This window comes from Syngnathus scovelli, chromosome 5 (genome assembly GCF_024217435.2).
Source record: "Syngnathus scovelli strain Florida chromosome 5, RoL_Ssco_1.2, whole genome shotgun sequence".
In the NCBI taxonomy this organism is placed as follows: domain Eukaryota; kingdom Metazoa; phylum Chordata; class Actinopteri; order Syngnathiformes; family Syngnathidae; genus Syngnathus; species Syngnathus scovelli.
This window is the reverse complement of record NC_090851.1, coordinates 13,598,042-13,614,144: the sequence shown is the minus strand read 5'-3', so window position 1 is coordinate 13,614,144 and position 16,103 is coordinate 13,598,042. Positions and strand designations below refer to the sequence as shown.

General features: G+C 39.0%; 2 protein-coding genes across 10 annotated transcripts in view; one reads left to right on the top strand and one right to left on the bottom strand.

Moving 5' to 3' along the window:
• Window positions 1-16,103, top strand: part of LOC125969173 (NACHT, LRR and PYD domains-containing protein 14) — a 58,222-nt gene that overhangs the window by 31,138 nt on the left and 10,981 nt on the right. For 4 of the 7 annotated variants that reach the window (XR_007481494.2, XM_049720975.2, XM_049720969.2 and 1 more), the window contains one exon: window positions 4,027-4,259. The exons of 1 other annotated variant lie outside the window; for it this stretch is intronic. The gene's annotated coding sequence lies outside the window, so the exon portion shown is untranslated. Of the gene's footprint in view, window positions 1-4,026; window positions 4,260-12,797; window positions 15,931-16,103 lie in introns of those variants that run through there. 2 more of the 7 variants (XR_007481496.2, XM_049720973.1) reach the window with 2 other exon arrangements.
• Window positions 4,661-16,103, bottom strand: part of LOC125969171 (potassium voltage-gated channel subfamily KQT member 5) — a 111,059-nt gene continuing 99,616 nt past the window's right edge. For 2 of the 3 annotated variants that reach the window (XM_049720963.2, XM_049720962.2), the window contains 4 exons: window positions 13,711-13,816; window positions 12,285-12,416; window positions 8,480-8,606; window positions 4,661-6,771 (listed from right to left, as the gene is read on the bottom strand). In XM_049720963.2, coding sequence (XP_049576920.1) covers window positions 5,533-6,771; window positions 8,480-8,606; window positions 12,285-12,416; window positions 13,711-13,816 — 1,604 coding nt within the window. In that variant the 3' untranslated portion in view covers window positions 4,661-5,532. Of the gene's footprint in view, window positions 6,772-8,479; window positions 8,607-11,385; window positions 11,494-12,284; window positions 12,417-13,710; window positions 13,817-16,103 lie in introns of all 3 variants that reach the window. The other variant, XM_049720961.2, reaches the window with a different exon arrangement.

Below are 16,103 nucleotides of genomic sequence, written 5' to 3'. Positions count from 1 at the left end.
TGGTCTGTGTCTAAAGTCTTCAAACAACTCTTTTTTTTTTTGTTTAGTTCGGCCAATGTCTGTGTAATTTGCTCTACGTTGGAATTTTATTTTTATCCTGCCCAATAGTTGGTCAATTTGTATTTGTAATGGCACCCCGTTATATTCCAATGGACGGCCCTGGAGATCAAAAGGACTCCAGGTGCCTTTAACGCTTGCCCAATGTTTGGTTCAGGATGCCATGAAAACCTGTTGTACTTCATCACCTCTCAAATTATAGGAAGCAATGAGTTGTTTAATTTGGGGTACAAAGACGGAAAGGATGGTTCGCTTTGCCGTGCCGCAACATCTGTCTTTGTAATTTGATCATTTTTCTCATCTTCATTCATCACATTCTCAGCTGCGGTTCTTAAGCGAGCTCGCGCTGACACTGTGTCATCATCTTCCTGGCTGTGCAACAGCAAGTTCTTTTTTATCTTTTCTTCGTCTTCCTTATCTTTCAATTTTCCTCTCATCTGGGAAAATGAGAATGTAATTTTACTTTTTAATTTTTAATTTAAAGTCTTGCAAAATTGCTATGTCCTTACTGCACCGAGATAAACTGTTAAATATATCTTTAAAAATAAACAAACAAAAACAATCTATGCTCTTCAAAATGGGACCCAAATGTCAGATTACAAATCAAACCTCCTCCTTCACTCTCACATTTTTTGATAGAACAGTCTACTTAGCTAGACACTGTCATATCATACTAAATAATGGCCTGCAAATTAAATATAATGTTGTTGCTGTGGTCCCTCAAAACATGTGACTAGAATTTGGACAATTACCAACCCCCATCAAATGATATCCAGTTCTACAATGTATGTTTTATCTTACTCTCACATTTTTATGAGGGTTGGGCACTCTCCTCGTCGGACGAGTTTCTACCCACAACCCTCATATTATTCTATAATTTCTAATTTTAACAATGCAAATCTGAGAAACCATTGTCTAGCACACCGTTTTCGTGCACCAATTTAACGCAATTCCAACCTTTATAACGAACTGATACACAAAGACAAACATACACAGAAACAAACACACGGGCCCACAACATAGACATGACAATCTTCCCAGCTGATAACAAGGGTGGGGGGAGCAACTGAAGTGCGGAGAGCCTCGCCACCGCCACGTCGCATAATGCAACCCCCCACCTCTGTCCAAAATATGCATTTGTCAAGATATTTTGTATTTTCGGTGTCGACCCCTTCCATTAATTTCCAATCTTTGCATTTTAATTCATGTTGGGGTAGCGACTTTTGTTTGCTATTTGATTTTCCCATGGTTTATTTTTCTAAATTTCGGAGTTGGCAATTCGAATGGCACCTACAGTGTCCTAAAGCCAATTTAATTCACAGGACAGTGGTAAAATATTCAATGAGTGGTAAGTCTCCTTTCCTCTGCTTCCACACAAAGCCACTGTTTACAATCCTGTGTGTTTTATATAAAGGAGAGCTCAAATGAGATCACTCTCAGTCAAACCATACACACACACACACACACACACACACACACACACACACACACACACACACACACACACACACACACACACACACACACACACACACACACACACACACAATGCGCCCTCTTATCGTCTCACAGGCAAGCAGGGGAGTCCGCCCTCCTGTGGATTTTAACAAACTCTTTAACCTTCCTATTGTGTAAAAAAAAAACCCTTATTTTTGCCCTTTTCTTGAAGTAGATATAAAACCTATCTTTTCACGGATAAGGGAGCCAAACCAGCTAAACAAGAGTTAAGAAAAACATTGGATAAAAAAGATTGTTTTTAATATATATATATATATATATATATATATATATATATATATTTTGCTGATTCAATACACGGGTCAAAAATGACCCGCTAACACCACAGATGGCAGCAGAAAGTTAACACATTAGGAAGGTTAAGTTAGGAGGCCCCACGACACCTCAGCGGAATTTAACTGCTCCAAATTACCTGTAGTTCTTTAGAAAACAGAGGAGTCCGCCCTCCCATGGACTTTAACTGACTTATAAGTCAGGGGACTCCATCATCCCAGCGGAATTTAACTGTTTCTAATTGCACTTGATTGGGTCTAGAATTGTCAAGGTTTTAAGTGACCTCTTGTCACTGCACTTTCATTCCTTTTAACAGAATCAATATTCGTACTCACAGTCTGTGCTGGTTCTTTTCCTCGGATGTTCTCGTCAACCACTCCGGTGTCCAGCCGACTGATCGAGTCAGCCCCGTGAAAAGGGTTTCTTTATGTGCCTTGGCCAAGGACTTGTCCTGCGTCAAAAAGTCAGCTGGACCTCCGAAATAGGTCTGTTGAGAATCCCGGAGGAGCCCCCAATTTCTGTCAGGTTCAAAGTGCTAACTGAATATCTGAATAAAAGAAAAGGATCAGCAGACAAAAACAAGTGAGCCAGAATATTGATTTTTCTCGCGAGGAGTGCGATACAGATTGCTTTCTATAATCTGACTACACTAAAAATCTGTTTACACTCTCGCTCTTTTTATTTGGTACGCCCTACCCACAGTGTGAGACGATTAGCCCCTGAGGGTGAGGGGAAAAAGATTGTGGGCTTCGTCTCGTAAGAAAAGAAACAAAAAGTAATGCACAAAGTGTTGCGTGCAGATATGGCTATATCAGCAAAACAGTTGAAGCAATATTCCGAGAGATAAAAAGAGAAAGTGATGTTCTTTAAGGAACATCAGAAGGTTCATGACGCATCGTGTGATGTGATCTGTTTGATCTGTCAAAACAGTTTAAACAATATTCCAAGACATAAAAAGAGAAAGTGATGTTTGATGTGATCTGTTCTGGTGGATGTCATTTTTCTGCTGAGATGTCAGCAGTATCTTGTTTGACACAACCGTCATCTCACCCGACTCAGCCGTAATCCTTCTGTTCTGTTACACAAGATAAGAATAAGCAAGGCAAAGCAGCAAGCATATTGAGCAGTAACATTATGAATAAGTACTCATTAGAGAACACATGACAACATATATATACAATTTTTCTAACATTGGGGGAAACAGAACAACTTTGATTGCTTCCTCTGCCGCTGGTCAATTAAGCAGAGGATGCAACCACTTTATTTTACCGCGTTGTGAGAGCAGGACAAGTTTGGTTAGTCATAGTCTACATTCCAACATAATCATACGATCAAAATAATCTATCAACCTTAACAGGTTACATTTAATGAGGTCATACATCAGTTGTTTTGTACATAGCTAGATGCGGGACTCGTCTACCTTTGACTGCACATGCCATTAAATAATTATGTTAATGTATTGTTCATCATTAAATAAATCAATAATGACCCTGATCGTTTCAATCAGATGTGTTAAGGAGGGAAACTTCTAAAACAGGTGGGACAGTGGATCTCTTGGACCAAAATTGCCTACCGGTGGGATTGGCCGTGGCACCAAATCGGTGGCATTTGCGTCCCCAGGAAATCAAATGTCTAAAATGCATCACATATACATAAAATATTTAGCATGAAGCGTCATTCCCATTTGTATATAATTATCTATTCATATAAATAGCATGGCTATAGTTCATGCATTACCTGTATGCTGTCAGTCACTTAAATGTTATATAGAGGCTGAGATCAACCGGAGTCAAATTCCGTTTGGCATGCTCAAACTTGGTCAATAAAGCTGATTCTGATTTGCTAATTTTATGCTATAAAATAGTTTTAGTACAAAATAATGACCTTAAAAACATGTCTGAGATGGCCCAAAATAATTGAGTTGTTCAATATGTTCATCACACATAGAGCTAAAAAAAGAGAGAAAAAAGACAATTTAAGTTTATTTTGAGTGTCGTTGGTGTATTGGCCCATGTAATTACAAATGTAAATAGATTTAACAAAATATAAATAGATTTAACAATACATAACATCTAAACACATTTATGTACCGTACTAATAGTATGTCTGTTTGTACATTTCTATGTTAATTTGAGACAATATTTATGCACATTCTTATTTTTTCTCCTTGTCCCCCAGTCTGTTGCTCGAGGTATCAGGACTCGGTCTTGCAGATGTTTGAAGCCAAAGACTCGATTTGGACTGAGGTGCCAAAACAGTGTGATCAGGACATTCCTAATAACAATGATTTACATTTGTTTGTGTTTATTCCTGTTGAATGTAGCTCCAAACTATATATCATTCCATATTAAATTTGTTTTAGAACTATTAATATTTGATACAAAAAATAAAGACAACTGCATTCAATTAAACAGCACATAAAGCCATTGATTTTTGTCATGCTTATTGTCAAGGTCATGTAACAAGGCTTAAAATGTTCATTCCTAAAGAGTGCTCAGTGAGCTAGTGTTCTGATAAGGCATTGGAGCAGGAAGGACAAATGCCAGACTTACGTTATCCCTAGGAGTGGATTTTTTTTTTTCCAGGGGAGGGAGTGGAGATGGATAAATACTTAATTATTCTCTCAGGTAAACACAAGTTCACTTTTTGTGCTCAGAAAAAATCAGTAAACATAGTAGTGCTATGGCACCATCTTGTGGCATCTAGTAGACATAAAAAGTAAGTGTGCAAGAATTTTGTGATGGAAAATGACCCTAAATTAGATCATTTCAAAATGTCGTCCACCCTGAATGCGGTCAACACACAACAGGAAGAGATTTACAAGTAATTTTAATGCCATTTTGAGGCAGCGACTTGCATTTTAATAACATGAGCATTGCAGCATTAAATGAATTGTACATTCCACAATCGTGTAATTTAAAATTACCATAAATCAAGCCTACATTTACTTAACAAGCACACAATTTTTGTCTTCTAAAGTAAACCAAGATACTTGTAAAATTGTTGCAATCTAAAAGCCAACTCTGTACAACAGAATGTTGGATTTAGACTTCTTTGTACACATTTTGAGAACACTGACTAACAGCCTTTCAACATTTTGCCAGTTTGGTCATGGTTGCCGAAACGTTAACAACCCAAGGGCAAACTTATTTGCAGATTCAATATTAAAACATCTTTATGGCATACATTACCATTGTACATGATGCCTTTAAAATACAGCTGAAAGCATCGCACAATGGTCTTGTCGTGACATCTTAATTACACAGGAGGTATTCTGTATTGCAATAGGGGCATGATCATTAAAACGTATACTGTATATTTCTGAATGATATGATAGAAATGACCAGAATGATAAATCATAAAGTAATTTGCCTATGATCAGAGTCCACACTTAAAATTTTTGGAATGTACTGTAAACTGTCTTGCTCTTTGACATTCAATAGGTACTGGTATATTAACTAAATGCCTAAAGTTTTTAATGAAACATGTCTACTTCATGCATTGAACAGTAAAATATTATCTCTCAGTCTCATGATCAATGTGAAAATACTGTGATTATCAACTCATAGCAACAAAATAAAAAAAGGACCCTATTTCATTCCACCTTCACACTCTTTCAAAAATGATAAAAAGCTGTCCTTTTATGAGGTGAAATTTCCATGCCCTCTGAACATGCACCCCAGTCTATTTTAATCGTACACGCTGTATTTTCAGTAATTCAGTGCTGCCAACAGAAGGGGGGGATGGATGAGCAGTGGCCAGGCCATGGTTGGACCCCCGTGGTACCCCACTTGCCATCGCCTCTGTTCTCAACAGTTCTGAGGAATATGAGGGAGTCTTAACTGTCCCATGTGACAGGAAATCAAATCCTTGCATCTCTACTTCCGCATCATTGATAAAAAGGTCTTCTTCCCCCCAACCACCTTTGTCAGTTACTCCTGCGCCTAGGTCTCGGCAACTTCTTTGGAAGCCAGTGGAAGTGTTCCTACTGCGGGTTGGGGGTGAAATTATGCAGTGGCTGCCTTGCATTTTTCCATGGGCTGCCTGCATCAAGTCCTGCACTGACATCGATTTTCCCAGACTGCGATCTACCTGACTGGGACCTGAGCAGCAGCTTATGGTTGTAGGCACCAGGGGTTCCAGCTCAAGACTCATATGTCTCCTCCAGGAGCCCTCCTCCTTGGCGTTTAGTCTGCCCTTGTTGGCGCTACCCTGTTGGTGCTTTCCCAGTGTGCCGAGCCCCAAATCTGGGCCAACTTCCTCCCCAATGTAGCCGTCCTGTATTTGCAATCCTACACTTCCACACAAGTTTTCAATTTCAGGGGAATTTTCATTGGAGGATGCTCGCATCAAATTGCTAAGACCTACATTCCTGTTTGGAGGAGGTGGAGGCGAGAGCGTTGCCAGAAGACAAAATCCACCTTCCGCTGTTCCTCTACCCAAACCAGTGCAGATACTGTTTGGTGTGAGAATGGGAGGAGAACTCCCCACTGTTTCATCATTGCCACTTTCTGGTGTGGTGGACTGATACTGGGTGTGATGTTGGGCATGACAATGGTGGTGATGGTGGTGGTAATGCGGCAATGGTGATGGGCTGAAAGATGAGGACGCAGGGCCAGAGGGTGGAGTAGTGCTGGAGGTATTAAGGTCAAGATCATTTTGGGTTGCCAGGATGAGATGAAGTCCTCCCTGGGACAAGTGGGGATTCGTCGAGGAGCCTGTGACACAACCGCCAGGAGCGTTACTGTTGACCTGGCCGGGGAAGGACAGATCCTTGCTGAAGACAGAGGACTGGTAGTCAGAAGTTTGTTCCAGCTCAAACAGTGGCAAAGATGAGAGCGTGAGAGCTGTGGATGAGCCCTTCCGTAGGACCTGCCGATAGATGTCGAGCAATGAGTCGAGCTTTGCCTCAATTGACTGGACCTGTGATGCGAGAAAACAGTAAAACGGCGAGCAGTTTAAATTCTCTGATATTGTCTGGTGATTCTATACAGCTTAATTAAGTTGGACTGAAATACATCTGTATTTACAACTTTTAATGATTCCTGTTAAATATGTATCATGTTTGTAATGCACAAGCATATGAAGTGATATGTAGTTATATAATGAGGGATGGCAGGGCCTAAGGAGAGCAACACCCTATATCACAGTGTGCATAATTATTAGGCAGCTTGTTTTCTTCAGGCAAAATGAGGCAAAAAAGACATTTAGGTGACTCTGAAGTCACAAAATTGTAAAAAGACTTTTAGAGGAATGCAGCACTCTTAAAATTGCTAAGATATCAAGGCGTCACAGAACCATCAAATGTTTCATTGCAAATAGTCAACAATGTTGTAAAAATGTGTTAAGGAAAAAAAAGATGCAAATTAACTGCCAAAAATTTAAGAAGACTCAAGCATAAAGCTCCCAGGAACCCATTATCCTTCAAATGCTCCCAGATTCCGGAACTTCAATCTACCCGGAGTGCCCAGAAATACCAGTTACTTAGTGATCAGAGATGTGGCCAGGGTACGGAAAGTTGAAACTTGACCACCACTGTACAAGAAATACATGTTGAATACATGTCAAGACTGGGTCAGGAAATATCAGTAGAAGGATTTTACAAAAATCTTATGGACTGATGAGCTGAGAGTGACTCTTGACAGACCAGCTGGACTCTTGGCTGGATCAGTAATGGCCAGAGAGCTCCACTTCAAATCAGACACCAGCAAGGTGGAGGCGGGGTACTGGTATGGGCTGGTCTAAAGTAAGATGAGCTGGTTGAACCTTTTTGAGTTAAAGGCGGACTTAAAATTAACTCTAGAATTAAAACAAAAATGAATTCAAATAAACCAACTCCCAGTTTTTTCTTCAAGCAGTGGTACAGGAAAAAGTCTGCATCTTTCAAGAAGACCATGATTTTTATACAGGAAAATATTCCTTCGCATGCATCACAGTATTCACTTACACTTGGTAGCTCACTGGTAAAGGACTTAAAATTAAAAGAATAATGACGTGGTACCTTCACCTGACCTCAAATGTATTGAGAAGTTGTGGGTGCTTGCCAAATGGGACATTTACACTAAAGGAAAACAGTACACCTCTGTGAACAATGTCTGGGAGGCTGTGGTGGTCGTTGCACAAAATGTACACAGATCAAGAAGCTGATGGAACTGTTATTAAAATGAAGGGTGGCTATATTGGTCACTAATTTTCTTGTAAATGTTAATTTGTAAATTTTGAGTTGTTTGTGTATTATTCTGACTTTAACAAATGAAAATAAACAAGTAAGACCAGAATTTTTCTATTTTACTTTCTGAAATATTCACGTTTGGGGTTTATTAACATTTTGGTTGACTGAGAGCACTGTATTAATTCTCAATAATACAATTTGCCAAATAATTGTGCACACAGTGTATGATTGGCTTTATAAACCCAATAAGTACAGCATTTGAAACTCTCGATTTGTATACCTATTCTCAGGCCAAAACCTGGCCTATCATAGGAACCACTGTTGTTTTTCAATTTGTGCATTTGTGATACATCTGAATAGTTGTAAATTCATTTTGACGCAGGGATAAATCCCTCTGATTCACCTGAAAGTATTTTTCAGTTACCCGATTAAGGTGTATTATAAAGAAGAATAGAGCACCTGGCGCTCCACTTTACAAACACGCCCCAGCATGCTCATGTCCTCCAGCAGATCTCCATCAGACAATAACTTCTCACGAATCTTCTTGTCCAAGGGGATCTGTCCCTTCCCAAGGATTTGGTCCACCCTAAATATCACAAATGCACATCATAAAACATACATTATTTCAATACAAGGTACAGTATATATAGTGAAGTAATGATGATGGTCTGGACTCAATTGACTCTCAAATTTACTGGCTGAGTGTGAAATAGCTTGAATGCAAAGCTATTTTCTGCATGAATGGATTAAAGTGGACACACTTTCTGCCATCTAGTGGAAGATAATTTAACTATGCAGCCTGTCCATTGATGTGTCCAAATTCATAGGCGTGTCCTTCAAAGCCCACATTAGAAGGCTACACGACTTAACTTTGACTGTGGGCCTTCAAATGTAGCCTTCATCTCCATGGATATGGGCCCTGAGCGAAGGCTGCTTCTGGGTACATTTTTATTACCTACATTGCTTTGGTTTTCTTCTACACAGCCCAATTTCTACATTTCAATGTGTCTTCATTTCCCTGGCGCTCTTTTTGCTCGCTGGTGCCCCTAGCAACTCCCTCCTCCGCCTAATGCAGGTGTTGTCAACCAGTGGTCCGAGGCCATCTAGCGGTTCGTGGCGGTATTGCAGATGGTCAGCGAAATTGGAAATGGAAAATAATTGTAACATTTTTAAAAATAAAATTTATTATTTAGACTTGATTTATTTTCCAGCTAATTATTTACCCATCCAAATTATGTCAAATGTAGCTGAGATTTCCAAAATAGACATACAGATGCAAATAAATAGCCTGTATAGGTCTATTGTCCTTTGGTCCTAAATAAAATAATATTCCACCACAACAGTGGTCCCCGAGTTGCTTCTTGGTTGTAATGGTGGTCCCTTGGACAAAACCAGTTGACAACCCCTGGCCCAATGGAAGGAAGGGCTCTGCTTCAACCAGCCAAGTGCATTGGACAGACAAAGTGAGAGTCTCGAGGCATGACCAAACTGGTCATGGTCTATGCCAGGGGTGTCAAAGTCAAATGGACGGAGGGCCCAATAAAAAATTTAGCTACAAGCCGAGGGCCGGACTGATCAAATGTTCATTGATTTTTTTTTTTAAATGACGCATGTAGTCTAGTGAACCTAATTGAACCTACTGAAAACCTAACAAATATATTCCAATATGATCAGATAAATAAAGCAATATTTTCTTATGGCTTTGTCAATAATCTTTAATTTTCAACAGACAGAAAAGACAAATTTCCTTTATATAAAAATCCCCATAACATGAACAATGAAAGAAACCTGTATTATTCAAGGCACCATCAGTAACCTATATTTTCTATTTTAGCAAAAGTGAGCTAAATTTACTTCAAAGAAAAAAATAATAGCAATTTTCTATCATCCACTCAACTGAAATATTTTTAAAATATAATTGGATTGAAATACAATAAAATAAAGTGCAGAAATCTGTTAATCAAAAACAACACTTTCCTCAAGGATAAGTAACGTGCAGTGAAAAAAAATATTAAACTTTAAGTTTTAAACTTGAACTGAGTAAAAACACAAACTTTAATCAGACAGTTTTTGATGAAATCCCCCTCCGTAAATGGCCGGGCTAATTTAGCGATCTCTTCTGCCAAAATAAAACTGGCCTTGACAGCAGCCTAGCCTTGTGTTTTGGCTTTTTAAAACAGAGCCTGTCGAGATTTGAGGCCTCGTCTTTAATTCCTCGGCCTTCTGTAGCCTTTGTTCCATGTCTATATTCTTGTTTTTGTCCGCGTGTTTCTTTTCATAATGTCTCAGATAATACTCTTTCAGTACCGCCACACTTTCTCCACACAGAAGAGACACAGATTTTCCAGCTACCTCCGCGAACATATACTCGGACTCCCACCTTGTTTGAAACCCCCGGTTCTCAGTGTTCACCTTCCTTTTTGCCATTTATGATGGGTATCTGAGGGTTAATTTTACAGTTATGCTGACGACTACTTTGCTAATAAACACTGAAATCAAGCAGCCTACTGCTCGGTGCTTCACCGTTGCATTGTGGGAAATGTAGTATTGGTGCGTGTGAAAGATCTGCGGGCTGCCGGCTTGCTGCGGTCTGCGGGCCGGTTCTAATAATAAATCAAGATCATCCCAGGGGCCGTACAAAACCTTCTCGCGGGCCGGATGTGGCCCGCGGGCCTTGACTCTGACATATGTGGTCTATGCGGTCTACGGAGGATATATGAGTAGGAGCCTTGGTAGTGCCCAGCTTGCGAAGAGCTCTTCGTAGGACAAAACCTATGAATTTGGACACTGTGAGGGCCTTATTTTTGCACCGATTGAAAGTATAGAGCCATGCTTTGTCTAAAGAAACAGAAACAGACTCGCTGGGGTCCATTCAAGACATTGGCAGGAAAACTGCAAGATCACTCCTTGCAAATTGATGGTGTAGTCAGCCGTGCATGCGACTTGGGCAAATATGGGAGACCGACCGCATTGCCTTCTTGATTGTGTGTCTGAGTGTTTACGTTTAAAATATAAAAAAAGGACAAAGGGAAACAAAACAAATAATATAAACTATAACGCTCTTCAGCTGAAGCACTAAAAGCAAACTCATAGAGATGGGGTAATTTATCATTAATGGATGGGAATTTCATCTACTGAAGAGCATACAGAAGCAAAGAGCAATGTATACGTATTATACAATGCGTGAGCAAAGGCTGCAATCAATTAATTTTTAAATTAATAAATTTTCACCTTTAACAATTCAGTGAATTCAGATTATGTAGTAAAGTAGATATTGTGCATTAATATGTCTAAGCATGTACTGCATCTTGAATAAACAGTATCAAAGTGAAATGAACTCATTTGATGTGTATGGGCACCCTGACCCTTGGGTGGAGTTCTTTCGGCCCTGGCTGTAATAGAGAGGCAAGGAGGGGGAGGAAAAAGTCTTGGCACGGCTGCTCAGGGGCTGTGGGCCTACAATCATGTCCAGTCTGTGAGGAAGCAAAGTGAACACATACACAAACAAACATGCATGAAGTACAAATGCAGATGCAAGCATGCATACACGCACAAGTGCTCACATAGTACAGACATATATAAACGCTGTTATGTTGGTATGATACATACCCCAGCAGAATTTGTAAAATTCTGGTATTTTATTTTCTATTTTGCCATGTTTTTTTTAGTTCCTGTGAAATTTGGAAATACCCTAATAGTTCAATTTGATCACCTCTCAAAAGCATAAATAAAAAACAATGTAAGACAACTGTATACTTGCCAGGCACAACATTTGACCTCTTACACAAACAATATCCAATAAAATAATATAAAATATTCTGCCTTTTCCAACATAGTAATGCTTGATTTTATGAGCACATAGAGATGTATTAATTGAATATTCTACGTTGGTTATTACTATTGATAGAATTTGCAGTGGTGTAGAACTGCTCTGCCTCATACTGAGAGCTGTTCTCATTATTTTGGACACTTTCATGTTATTACCTGAGGCAACTAAATTATCAGTCGCAGCTGTCACACACTACTGCAAACTAACACTGAAATAATGAACATTTCAAATGACTGCTTTCTGACAGTGTTGATAAAAACCAACTGCATAGGCCTAGGTATATGCATAACTTTTGCATTGGATATTTTATGTTGTATTATGCATGTTGTCATAATGTCGTGGCTGTTTAGTGTAATAACATATTCTTTATAAACGAAATAAACATTTAACCAATCATGCAGATGAACTGAACATGAAATGAATTGAACATCCTACCTGGTTTGTAGACTCTTTATGCGGCACAACATGTCCAAATGACCTGCAGAGTACTGCTCAATTACATCTTTCACATCATATGGACGCAGGGTCTCTTTGAATTTCTTCTTTGCAACATGAAACTTCATTATTCTGCAGGAAGAGAGTACAGTGTATGTGTTTTGCTGTCAGCCACAAGGAGGAGTTCTGTTTTAGTCAAAATACTGTAAAGAGGACGCTCAATAATGCAAATTAGTTAAAGTTCCATTCTTTATGAGCTGTATTCTTAGTACAGTTCTACTGCTCACCAGCGAACAATTTTCTCACTCAAATAAAAAAAAATCCTCACACTTACAAAAATCACTTCACTGCGCCTAATGAAGCGGTGCCTTATTATTTTAAATTTCTGCACATAAAATATCCATTTTCACATCCATTTTCTTTCGAGGTTGGATTACGGGGGCAGCAGCTTGGGTAGGGAAGCCCAGACGTCCCTCTCTTTAGCCACTTCCTCTAGCTCTACTCTAATTTCAGAGTCTCCAACCCCTCTCAAGAGAAATGGTACCAGAGACCAAGCTAGTATGTGTCAAGGCCAGCTCAACTATGTCCAGTCGGAAATTGTCAACCTCACACACCAACTAACAGAGGTAACTTTCCACTTCCAGAGCCAGTGGACAGTAGAAGCAGTTTTGTAGACCGCCAAGGTCCTCGTGTTTGGCCGCCGCCCAGCCCACATTGCACTTGACCCATATCGCCCTGCTCACAGGTTGTGAGCCAATGGAAAGGGGGATCAACGTTCTGCTTTTGGGCTGTGCCTGACTGGGCACACATAAAATATTCTTGTGAAAAATATTTTTGTCTATTTTTGCACCTGCAAAACCTCAAGGCCAATCATATTGGTATTTGGCAAGTGCCTTTAAGTGAAAAAAAAGAGAAAATATTTGACATGGACAGACAGCAGTAAAACTTAAATGATTATAATGAAGCCAGTCTAGAATTAAAATGCATGAGGCAATAGCACATTTTTCACAGGATACTAAAGCCCTGGGCTTTTTTTTTTTACCAGTTAGCACAAAACTAGACTTGGTTCTGAGATGCCATAAAATGCAACCAAACACTTTTCAAAACTATATTTAGTGCACTTTATTTTATTTTATTCCAAACGACAACTCAGCTTCACTGCAAATGCAACTGTAACGGTCTTTGTTGGACACCAGTTCAAACAAAGGTTACAAGAAGTGTATAAAGAAAGTAATGAACAGCAACAGGATTGTGGATGAGTCATAACTTCTCTTGAAATACTGAAGGATATGGAGAGTGTCATTAAGTAAACATTTAAATTAACTGCAGCAGTTGGTTGCAACCAAGATTCATTTCCATGGGCAAAACTACAAAGAAACACACAAAAAAGGAAAAAAAAAACAGTTTCTCTGTGACTTTTACTCACCTTATCGCTCTGATGGCACACTTAACAGAAGGCAGTAAGTCCTCCACTGAGATCTCACAATGACAGCCCTTCTCATCAAAACCATCCTCTCCTGCCATGTTAGAATCTGCCGTTAAAGGGGGGGGGGGGTTAGGGTTACGGTCACAAAGATAATCAACCAAGTTGTTAATTTGGTTCATCAACACAAAATGCAAATATAAAATGGGGCTTACTGTTTTTATTCTTATTTCCCAATTCAATAAGTTTGTTTTTACAGAATGTTTTATTACCGTAATTTCCGGACTATAAGTCGCGCTTTTTTTCATAGTTTGGGTGGGGGGGCGACTTATACTCAGGAGCGACTTATATATGTTTTATTTCACAAATTTTTACTTGAGCATTAAGACATCACTTACTTAAAAGTATAGTTGACCACTTTCCATGTTATTTTTAGTATAGTTGATCACTTCACATGCTTTTATATCTTTATCTTGAACATATTCAAAACATAAAAAATAGAGAAAACATCAAATAAAGCAATTAACACTTTAAAGCACCATATCCAAGTCTACTGTCTGCTGTATGTACACTTGCTCTATTTTTGCTCCTCTTATATTTATTATTATTATTTATTATTATTTGGCCCGTTCTCAGCTCTTTGTTTGTGTTTGTCACGTTAGCATACCTATCGTTTAGCCTGTTGTTGCTATTTAATGAATTGGAGTGACACCGATGGTTTTATAAACATGTTATTCATGTAATAGTTGTCCTTAATCACTCTATATGTTACGTCAGGCCCGTTCTCAGCTCTTTGTTTGTATTTGTCACGTTAGCATACCTATCGTTTAGCCTGTTGTTGCTATTGTTTAGCCTGTTGTTGCTCGTTCATGACTGTTTTTGGTGTGGGATTTTGTCGAATAAATTGCCCCCCAAAATGCGACTTATACTCCGGAGCGACTTATATATGTTTTTTTCACTTTTTGGGGCATTTTATGGCTGGTGCGACTTATACTCCGGAGCGACTTATAGTCCGGAAAATACGGTAGTTTTATTGGAGTTTTTTTTTAATTGCTTCATATTTGTTGAGCTTTTATTGGTTTTATGATTTTGTTTTTACATATGGACTAATGGTCAACAAGTATTTTGTATGAACGTAAACTAAATTAATACAGAAATGATTTAAAGTCAACTCTGAATGTTTATGTACGATATTAATTTACCAAAGACAAAAAACGAATTACTTTGGTCTGATCTGTCTCTAAAAGGGACTGTGTTGTGCCCTTTAGAAAGACCGCAACAGGTGAAATTACATAAACTGTAAAGGGATGCACGCTCTGATATAATCTAACAACAGCTATTTGAGAATGTCAAAACTTGCTTACTTTTAAAGGCCCAGAGACACCGGTATATGTATAAATCGGTTTTAGTTAGCTTATGGGCTTATAAATATAAATTGACGATCAAAACAACGAAAAGGAAGCTGTTGCTCTCAAAAATAGAATTTAAATTTGCCGCGCAGACGAGTTTGACTGCACCGAGGCGCCAGCCGGAAGTAACGTCTCATGACGTCTCAAGTTGTACGCGTTTAGCTTCAGTGAATGTAAACAAAAAGAGAAGAGGGGCCAGCGCGGAGACGTCGGGCCAGGCTTGCGGCCAACCCAGCTCGCCCAGCCGTGCCTTCCATTCTCCTGGCGTACGTTCGTTCGTGGGACAACAAGATGGGTTGCGTTCGCCTGATAGGATCCACGAACCGGACAGTGCGTGCCTGCTGTGTGCTCGTGTTCACAGTGGCCTGGTTGACTGTCATCTTTCCGGACTCTGGTGTGTATCGGGAGCGGCTAGCGTGCTATCACTCTTATTGTTCATCTTCTTGTTTTATTTTTCCTGTGTTGTTTACTTGTATGTGCGTTGTGAACTCTGTCTTGTCACCCTGGGATAGTGAGAAACGTAATTTCGATCTCTTTGTGTGTCTTGACATGCGGAGGAATTGACAATAAAGGAGACTTTGACTTTGACTATATCAACACAGACAATAAGACACATTGAAGTTAAATGATGTTACTTTTATTTTTATACGTGATACTTATTGTAAATTCTAATTGTATGTTGTCTCCCGAACAAGGACTACGAATGGAAAGTAGCTCATAGCTAAATCTGCTATATTTATGCTGTGTAATTTAAATTCAAGTGTTCATCAATTTGCATTGTCAAATAAACAAATAAAGTTAACAGCAAATTTAATCAGAGATGGCTTTTTGTGTCCCTAAAAAAATTGTGATGCTTTTTTAAAAGTGTGAATTTGTTTTGCTGTACATCATGTTTTAGACATATTTTATTTCTTTTTGTTTTTAAGTTTGACCTATCAAAGCTTGGACAGGACACATTTTGCCATGCATTTTAATGTATAACTAGGA